The following is a 9825-nucleotide window of genomic DNA, read 5'->3' as shown; positions in this document are numbered from 1 at the left end:
TCCCGCTTCTTATTGCTGTCAAGCACGGTATAGCCTTAAGTGAGCAAAGAAGGAATCAGATACGTATCTGAAATTCTCAGATACTGAAAGCAATTTGTTTGTATTTTACATTGCATCGCCTACACCCCGGACTGAAACAGGGCTCGATCATGAAAACTCACAGTCTTCTAAGAGTACCGAATAATCAGAGAGATTTACCGTCTGCTTCAGAGTTGTGAGCTACGCCAAACCAAAAAGCGGGGTTCCCTCCTGACTCTGCCTGCCCGAGGGCAGGAAAAGCTGGAAAGCCCCAGCTCGGTCCTGAGCGGGCAGACCTGCACAGCTGGCGGGTCACAGCTGGCGGGTCACTGTCGCCAGTGTTGCATCCTTTTGCCTGGTGAGTTGGAGGAGCTGCCAGGGGAAACAGATAATTTTCTGACATTCTTTTTTTGAAGTTGAACTAGTTTCAGGTTTTTCATACCAAAGGATAATAAGACTTTTCGTTCAAATAAAAGTGACCACGATTCTAAAGAAGAGTGCTTGTAAAAGTCGCACGTTTGACCGATTGCAAACAGATAAAAACGGACTACTAATGTCCAGCCTTTAACAGCTCTGCCCTCGACCTGTGCCAAACAAAAAAACAAAAAATATCAAAAATCCTAGGCCTAGAGAAGAACGAATTGGTTTTGCGATTTTTGCCCTTTGGTTTTGTTTAGTGAGACAAGGAAAATGCTCAGGCGACATAATCAGGGGCAAATTGCTTAGACCTTTACCCAATCATCAGAAGCCTTGTGAAGAAACACGAGTTCCTGCAGTTCAACGAACAACTAGGAAAACAGTAGTTTGTCAGTAACTTTATTTCTTTTCTTAAAAAACCGCATGACAAACTGGAACCAAGACCAAAATACTGTATCCACTGTACATCGTTCATTAGAAAACAAACATACACCACATTTGTATTCTACCAAACAGAGAGTGTATTTCCTTTAAAATTATATAGTGCGTGCTTTTAGAGTCATGCTTTTCAATATTTATTTTACATTTGTTACTCAAATATTATCTGCTATAAATAATTGCAACTTGATCAAATGGTGCACCTGTTATGCGAACCTCTTCCATGCTGCAAGAGTGGCTTTTTGTTGCCTGGGTTTTCTTCTGTCTTTCCAAAAAAGCTGTTGGTATTGCTTTATTAGGACTCGATAAAGCACGGGTGAGGTGTCAAATAAAGTGTACAGGTGCCAGAGGCGCTTGCAGACCCGGGTCTGCTGCTGAGCCCCACGGCTCAGACCGCTGGAACGAGTGATGGGGGAGCGCATATTTTAAAAATCGTTTCCAAAAGGCACAATTTTCTCGACACAAAGGTACAATAAAAATATATGGCCACTGAAATGCGGGCGCCTATCGCGATGCGGTGCCTGTCCGGCGGTATCCCGGGCCCGCCAGGGTTTCGCCCTCCCGCCCCTGTCCCGTCACCGCAGCTACAGCGCCGGGGGCGACGCTGTGGAGGGAACCCGGGCACGCCCGCGCACCCCTGCCCGCCCCGCTGGCGGCTCTGCCCGCCAGCCCGCGCTCGTCCGCGACACAGCCTCCCGTGGGACCGCCCCGGGAGCCCAGAGTAGTAGGGAGGGGGGACTGCAGCGCTCCCCTCACCCCCGCCCCGCCCCGGCCACCTCCCGCATCACTGCTCGCGGTGCCGGCTGCCGCTCTCCGGGTCGCTCTGGTCGTCGGTGAAGCAGACGTCCACGTCGCTCTCGTTGTCAGTCTTTTGCTCCTGCTCGGGCTGCGCGTATCCAGAGTCACTCTTGTCCTCGGCCGCCTTGCCGAGGCTCTGCCCCGGGTGCCGGGATTTCACGTGCCGCTCCAGGTCGCGGCGTCGCACCAGCACCTTGCCGCAGTACTCGCAGCGGTAGGGCGTGTTGCCCTCGGCGTGCAGGCGGATGTGTTTGTTGAGATTGCTGGGGTCCCCGAAGGGCCGCAGGCAGACCTTGCACTTGAGCGGCTTGTAGCCGGTGTGAGTCCGCATGTGGATCTTCAGCCCGTACTTGCGGGAGTACAGCTTCCCGCAGTACAGGCACAGGTGCCCGGTCTTGGGTTTCCCTCCGGCCGCCCCTGCCGCCCCCGCCGGCAGCGCCTCCAGCCTCCCTCGGCCTTTCTCGGCCGCCAGCTCGGAGAGCTGCTGCGTGTGCATGGCGATCTCCCGGTCGATGCTGGCCAGTGAGCCCAGCTCTGCGGCGTGCAGACCTGCCGCCGGCCCCGCGAAGTACGACACAGACTCAGGGTACTTGAGGAGGCCGCCGAGATGCAGCTTCAGCGGGTAGTAGGGCGCGGCCCCGTAGAGCAGCTCCCCGTTGTAGACGGTGAGCGGCATCACAGGCAGCCCGCACTCCCCCGCGTACGCCTTCAGCCCCTCGAAGGGCGGCAGCGCGAAGCGCTCCAGGGCCCCGCCGGGCAGCGGCGGGTAGCGGGCGGGCGGCAGCGCGGCCGCGGGCAGCCCCCGCTCCACCTGCCGAAAGGCCGAGGCCTCCTCCAGCGGCGAGAGCAGCGGGAAGGCGCGCAGCCCGCCGCCGCAAGCCAGCCCCGCCGCCGCTGCCTGCGGAGCGGCCTCACCCGGCAGCGCTCCGCACTTAGGCGGCGCCTCGGCGGCGGCGCGTCCCGCCTTCAGTCCCCCCAGCAGTTTGGAGAAGCCGAGGGCGGTGGTGCCCCGCGTCTCTTCCCGCAGCGACCCGGCGGGGCGGAAGGCCGAGCGCGCCCCGGGGCACAGCGCCAGCCCGTTGCCGCCCGCCGGCCCCAGCAGCGGCCCCGGCCCGCGGCCGGTCCCCACGCTCATGTCCAGGGCGCGCTCCTGCTCCTCCTTGCCCGCCGCCCGCTTGAGCAGCGCCTGCTTGCCGAGCGGCGGGGAGGAGGCGACGGCCTCCCGCTTGACGGCCTCCCGAGAGCCGCAGCCGGGCGGAGGGTGGCCGCGCAGCGAGCCGGCCTGCAGCTCCTTGGGGGGCAGGCCGAAGGCGGTGGCAGCGGGCCGGCCGTGGTCGTGATGGAGGAAGGGCCGGCCGTGGCTCAGAGCGCAGTGAAAGTGGACGTGGGCCTTGAGGCTGTTGGGGTACTTGAAGGTCCTCCAGCAGTACCAGCAGATGTACCGCTCCTCTCCTGCGGAGGCAAGCGGAGGAACCCGTCAGCGGCGGCCGCGCATCCCCGCGCCTCCCCGCGCATCCCCGCGCTCCCTCCGCCTCGTCCCGCCCCCGCCGTGCTATGCCGCGGAGCGGAGCGGTGCGGGCGCTACGCGGTCCGGGCTGAGCTCCCGCGAGCGGGGCGCCGTAGGGCCGGGGGGAGCAGCTGCTGCCGCGAGTCGTCTGTCGGAGGGCCCATCTGTTGGCGTTTGCAGAGGAGGTAGCGTATGTCAGGGAGTCGGCTGCACCGAACAAAGGCCAATCTAATGATCGTGAGCCCCTCATTACGCGGCGAGACAATATCCGATATGTATGGGCCATATGTAATCGTTCCCTTTCAGGGGACAATGCCCTTTGTGCCCCGTCCCATTTCGACTTCTCTCAAGCGGAACGGACCTCGGTGGTCGCGGCTGTGGTGGCTGCCCGACACCGCTGAGATTCAGACTCCGCTTTCCCCCTCCTGGTCTTGCTTGCCAGGAGGGTACCCCAAGGAGAAGCATCTCCCCAGCCCCGACAGTGAAAAGCCTCCTCTGTGGCCACCTATCTAGAAATCTTCCTTCCTTCCTTCCTTCCTTCCTTCCTTCCTTCCTTCCTTCCTTCCTTCCTTCCTTCCTTCCTTCCTTCCTTCCTTCCTTCCTTCCTTCCTTCCTTCCTTCCTTCCTTCCTTCCTTCCTTCCTTCCTTCCTTCCTTCCTTCCTTTTCCCGTCCTTTAGTACCTACCCATTTTCTCTCTCTCATTTCTCTCAGTCACCATACTAGGCTGATAAGCTCCTGAATTTTCTGTTCGGCTCTCGTCCACCCTGACCGTCCTCAGCTGACCCTCACCCCGCAGTTTAATGCACGGAAACACTTAAGGTGTTTAGCACGGAAATGAGAGCCTGCTCCAGGACTGGGGGCAGCTCCTCACGTTTCAGGGGATCCAGTGGGGGATGATGGGGATGAGACGTTGCATAGTGCCCCTCGTCTGTCGGGGCACCCGGGGAGGGCGGGTCGCCGGGGTGGACGCGACGGCCGTGACCGGCCTCCCGAGACGGCTTTTGACAGGGATCAGTCAATATCCGCTGTGGGTGGAAAACGGAATCTTCGTTCTCCGCGGGAAATTCCTGCGCGAACTCTCGTGGAAGCATCACACACGCTGTAGCGTTTATTCGCCGTCAGTATCCTCGGCGCCGTGCGCAGCCTTTCCTCGCTAGCCGTGGAGAGGCGGTCCCGGGATCTGAAGCGTTGTGAAGGCGTTGGATGCTGTTTTTCGCCCCGTCGAGGAGAGCGAGAGACGGGACTGTGTCGGCTGGGCCCCAGAGAGGCAGCGGCCACGGGAGGAGGAACCGCGACGGCACTTCCACTGCCGTGCATCGGAAAACGGGTAAAGGAGCTGCACGGATGGAGAGGAGTACGGCCACGGACCACCGTGGACTCCCTTTCGGTGTCTTCGTTTGCCCGTGTAGGTCTCTTCAGCGACGCGGCTCGGCCTTGGTATCCTCGGCAAAAGATGACCAGGACCGGCTCCCGACCGCCGCCGACACCGGCTGCTTCCCCGGCTCAGCTCCAGTTCAACAAGAAGGGCTCGAGGGGAAAGAAAAAAAAAAAAAAAGAAAAAGAAAAAAAACTAAAAAAAAAAAAAAAAAAACCAAACTAAAAAAAAAACCAACAAACCAAAACAAAAAAACCCTAAAAAAAAAACTTCCCAAAAACCCCTCCCTCTTTCTCACGACGATGACCCAAATTAAGGGGTCAAACACAGAAGAATTCCGAATTTTTTTATTTGTTTTGGTTTTTTGCTTTGCGGTTTTTTTTTTTTTTAACTATCCGAATTTCTTCATCGGTCTTATTTCGGTTGGTGGAGGTTGGAGAGTTTAGTTTGATTTTTCGCCTTTTTTTTCAGCATATGATCATTAAAAGAGCACTTCAGCATGCTGATACACTTTTTCTGAGTCTGTATGAAACAGTCTGGAAACTGTGGAGCCGAAGACACCGCAGATCCATAGGGTCACTTTGCAAATCAGCCTTGCTTCGACGGGGCGAGGAAGATGCCGCACGCTCTGAGCCTCTTGCAGACCTGAGCTCTCTTTCTATTTTCCCCCGAGTAGCGCTGGTACCCATCGCAGCAAAGGGCTGCTGGGGAGGAGTGGGTCGCAACCCAGCTTCGTGTCCTCCTTGCTGCCGAAACTTCGCCAGGCTTCTCGAGGAGGCGTCCCTCGGCAGATCCATGGCCTCACTGCCCTTCGCCGTGGCGGGGACAGAGACGTGACCAAGAGTTTCTTTTCCGGGTGTAGTTTTAGTACAAGGAGGGATCTGGGCTCCTGCACATGGCACGAGTCGATGAGATGCAGTAGCCAGAGCCTGGCTTTCCCGCAGCCACCCCTTCGGGCCGGACCGTAATCACCTTGCGGAGCGGCCAGCCGTGACGGGGGGGAGGGGGCAGCCCCTGCCCGGATCGTGCACTCGCTCCCTTCCCGGGGACACCGCCAAGCTGAAGGATCTTCTGCGTCAAGCAGGAGCGGCTGGGGTTCCCTCACCTCCCGCGGAGAGGGCTCAGCCCGAGGGGAGTGCCCACAGGCAGCTGCCGCCCCCGAAGCCCCAGGGAGCGTCCGGACCCAGGACCAGCGGGATGAGCTGGCCGCCGCCAGAGAAGCCAGACTAGTGAACGCTGAAGGGTTTCGTCTTTTTTTTTTTTTTTTTTTTTTTTAATGTGCTGGCACCTTATTTTGTTAACATCGGTGTAATTCCACCTCTGAATAGGTTTGAGGATTGAAACAAGCCGTCCCAGACGGGTGTCTTCCCCTTCCCAACATCTTTAGATATCCTGATCTCATTGTGATTTGACGCCGACTTAACCTTTTACTTAATGTATTCTAATTTACAGGGACTGTCCAGTACTACCCAGTTTTGTCTTGACTATATGAATCTACTCGCAAGAGAATCTGTAAAGAATCTCTGAAACTCGGAGCAGGGAAGGTAAGCCCGATGTTTTTAGAAACTACTGAGCCGATTTGCTGTCTCGCATATCAACTACAGCGATATTTCACAGAAACCCCATTTGCCTATCAAAGAATCATTAAATCGGGCCGATGACTGAACAACTCGACGCGCGGGGGCCTTTCCATACGCTACTGAGTTAATAGATCACCCTTTAAATGTAAGCAGATGGAGTCTTAGTTTAAAGGGTGGTGGGTTAAATTCACGACAGCTGTACTGGCATTTATTTTTCTGAGGGCTCACGTTTGCCTACCGCAGTTTGAGTTCTCGTCAAAGGTGTCAGTTAAAGAGGGTTTGTTTTGTTTGATTTAATTCGGTTGCTCTGAAACGAATGCCCGCATCTGTACCTTTCTCGTCGTGCGTCGGTGTGGCCGTGACGGGGATGTCAAACCACTGCGCCAGAGGGTTGGAGTACCAGACGGTGAGCTCCTCTCCCGGCTGGACATCTCGCAGCGCCCGGTAGAAAATCTGGAGAGGGAAGAAAGGAAACTTCTTCAGGAGGCTTGAGAGGAAAGGCAGGTGGCGGAGAGAGGTCCCATGCCAGCGCGGAGCCGCGAGTGGGGTACCTGTCCTCCTGGCAGATCCGCAACAGCCTCCAGTGTCTGCTCTTGGGAGTTTCGGGCAGCCCGGATTAACCCTATCCACTCCAGAGCTGAGCTTCCGGCTTCATCCACTAATTCCCCTCTGACCATCCGCACCTAGAAAACAGGCGGGACGGCTGTCATTTTCACGTGAAACGAAACACAAAGAGAGCAAAAAGCTTACCCGTCTCCCTGCCTGCCCGCTCTGCCTGGCCCATCGACCTGATTCCCCACACTAGGCAGGGGGCCGAGCATCGCAGCTGAAGGCAGAGGCGAGAACACCTCCTTTTGCCCCCCGTTTAGCGCTTCTATCCGCATCCACATTTGGGTAGGATATTCCCCGGCTCGCAGTTGCCTTGGGAGAGATGCGGCTGCCCTAGTGGGGGTTGCAGCTCTGCAGAGTAAGAATGGAAGACCCATGGCCGTCGCGGGGAAACGGGATTTTTCCTTTGGGTCGCCTTGATCCAAACGCACCTTGCCCACTCGCAGCCGTTACATTTCGCTTAACGCTATATTAAATGCCCCGCAACGATTTTATTTTATTTTATTTTTTAGAGTTTGTGCAGTCTCTGAGTCTGTACAAAACCATTGCTATATGCAGGACTTGTCGGGAGATGGGGAGGGGGAAAGGGGAGAAGGTTCTGCTTAGCTACAAAGTCCCTGTAGCCCCATACTTCATAATCTGCTTGCCTATACAAAGAGAAAATGAAGTGCCCATTCCCTGAATGACCGTGCAATAAAAGTCATCGGAACAAAGCAGTCTAGAGCGAGAAACCAAGGGAGCCAGATGAGAAATAAATTTGAGTGGGCTGGCAGAGCGTTTAAAAACAATTAAAGTGCATTAAAAATCAGAGCGGAACGCGTGAGCCGCGGCTGCCCGGGGGGCGAAAGGAGGGGTCTCATCCGCAGCCCCCTGAAGAGCCTGCTGGACGGGGCGAAAACCCTTCACCTCCTCCTCGCTCCTTCGCTGGGACACCGACTGATCCCTAAGCCGGTAGCCGAGGGTCCGCCATCCCTCCTGCTCCGGCTGTGCGGGTTGTTTGCAGCTCCGGAGGGGAGGGTCCCCCCGAGGCTTTGGGGGGAGGTCGAGCTGCGCTGGGCTGCCCCGACATCTGCGACCTGCACCCCGACGCCGTCTCCGGGACAGCCCCGGCCCTTTCTCCCCACACTGCCTTCAGGCCCAAGCCAAAGGACTCGCGGCTGGGAAGAGGGATGGGGAGCACGAACCCGAACCAAACGCAGAAATAAATCGGTGAATCTGCCTCTGCCCTGCTCCTTCCCAGGACAAAACCCACAACCCGGGGGCTGTTTTGCCTCGTGCCCCGGCCTCGCCGGGACTCCAGGAACGTGGAGCCGGCCGGGGCACGTCCTGGGTCTACCAGGAAAAGGGGCAATGCCCCAGCGAGCGGAGCGTCCCGGGTGCGAAGGCTGGGTGGCGGGACCGGGGCCCTCCGACATCGGGCACGGGCCTCAGGCGACGCTTCCAGTACGTCTATGTCCAAGGCGGGGGCGCGTCCGCTCCTCCGGGAAAGCTCCCGTGTCCTCTGGCCTCGCCCCGAAGGCCGGACGGGCTGGGGGCCCCGGCGCTGGGGAGGAGAGGGAGAGGGCACGGGCGGGCAGGCTTTCCTGCCAAAACCACGGGGAGACATCTCAGGACGTTCTGGAAATGCTTTGCTTTGCTTTGCTGGCTCGCTCTAAGAAGGGAGGATCGAAGAGAGATGGGGGAAGAGCAGTCTCTACTCCCAAAGCCGGCTTTCCCCGAGTCAACGAATAATCAAGGTCCAGCGGTGCAGGAGAGACCGTAGGAAAATACCTTTTTTTTGGGTCCTGGCTCCTTGCGGTCTGACAGGTACTTGCCCAGTTTGAAGGTGCCCGGCACAGGACCCAGGCGCAGCCCAGCCGGGATGCAGCTCTCCGCGCTGACGCTGATGGCCGGAGCCCTGCTGGTTTGCATCGCTGCCGCTGGGTGTGAGCGCTCGGGAACCCCAACTACTTAAGGGGGCCGGAGTGACAGCGGCAGGCGGCGGGAGGATGAGCACAGGCGTATCTCCGCCCGCAGAGTGACGCGGCGCTGTGTGGATGCCGGCTTTTCAACGGGAGCAGGAGGGGTACCCCTTGGCAGGGGGATGCTCTGGGGCGCAGAGTTTGGTGAGAGAGTTTGGCTCCTCGAGCAGCTGCGGAGTCCCATCCAAGAGGGTCACATGGAGCCTTTCCCTAACCCTCCTGCATAATCAGGCGGAGTGAATGGCTGGCAGACAATGGCCCAGGCGACCTTCCCATTCCTAAAAATCCAATTTGTCAAGGGCAAAGAAAAGGCTCTGGTGAATCAAAGGTCTGGAGGGACCATTAATCCTCAGCATGGGGTATTGTCCCCGAGACAGTTACGATATTTTAAGTGACAAATCCACTGTATAATTTCTCCATAAATTTTACTTCCTTTTATTGTTCCTCGACAAACCAGTTTTGGAAAATAAGTGACTATTTTAAGTCTACTTGGCTGAGTCTTTTGAGGTTTAATATACTTCAAAGATTTTTAATTCTCTTCCCTTGGCTTTATTGTAAAGGAGATTAAACAAAGAGATGGGGAATGTTTTGAGGACTTGTTAACTTCTATTGATTCCCGGCGTGTGCCATACAGAAATTGGGCAGGTACTTGATGGGAAAACACCAGAAAATACCTACACTTTTTTTTTTTTTTTTTAAGAACGACCATATTACCATTTCAGTGGTTTGGTTTCAGGCCAGTAATCTGTTTCAGAAGAGCTTTGATCCTTAAGGAGGATGAATAGCACAAAATAAGAGCTACCGTACCCGCTGTAAAACACAAACTGCTGCACCTGCGAGTGCTGAGGAAGCTGCGTCTGTAGTTCGCGCGACTAAGAAATAGAGACAGGAGGAAATAGAGACATACAGCCACCAGGAAACAGGGAGGCACGGCCAGCACATAACACAGATATCCAGCAAACAGTGTGCAGCTGAATTCCTCCTTTAATACATACACAAGTTCCTCTCCCACACGCAAAATCTCTTGCACCGAAACCACTTTAGGAGGTGGAATCTGCAAAAATCAATGGTATATAAAGCCAGAACGAAGCTATTCGAACAGAGTGTTCTCCTATGTCCCT

General features: G+C 56.4%; 1 protein-coding gene across 1 annotated transcript; it reads right to left on the bottom strand.

The window, feature by feature from the left end:
* Positions 1-1657: 1657 nt before the first annotated feature.
* On the bottom strand, positions 1658-8654 carry PRDM13 (PR/SET domain 13). The gene is made up of 4 exons (XM_062488697.1): positions 8514-8654; positions 6686-6817; positions 6467-6587; positions 1658-3123 (listed from the first exon to the last, which is right to left on the bottom strand). The coding sequence occupies exons 1-4, from the start codon at positions 8652-8654 to the stop codon at positions 1658-1660; spliced, it is 1860 nt and encodes a 619-aa protein (XP_062344681.1).
* Between the last annotated feature and the right edge of the window lie 1171 nt (positions 8655-9825).

This window comes from Cinclus cinclus, chromosome 3 (genome assembly GCF_963662255.1).
Source record: "Cinclus cinclus chromosome 3, bCinCin1.1, whole genome shotgun sequence".
In the NCBI taxonomy this organism is placed as follows: domain Eukaryota; kingdom Metazoa; phylum Chordata; class Aves; order Passeriformes; family Cinclidae; genus Cinclus; species Cinclus cinclus.
This window is presented reverse-complemented; position numbering and strand designations above follow the sequence as displayed.

Excerpts from the sequence above, each read along its gene's own strand:
- PRDM13 (XM_062488697.1), bottom strand. The coding sequence starts at position 8,654 with ATGCAAACCAGCAGGGCTCCGGCCATCAGCGTCAGCGCGGAGAGCTGC. Across the intron at positions 6,818-8,513 it reads AGCCAGGACCCAAAAAAAAG|GTGCGGATGGTCAGAGGGGA; the intron begins GTATTTTCCTAC and ends CCTGTTTTCTAG. Across the intron at positions 6,588-6,685 it reads CGGATCTGCCAGGAGGACAG|ATTTTCTACCGGGCGCTGCG; the intron begins GTACCCCACTCG and ends TTCCCTCTCCAG.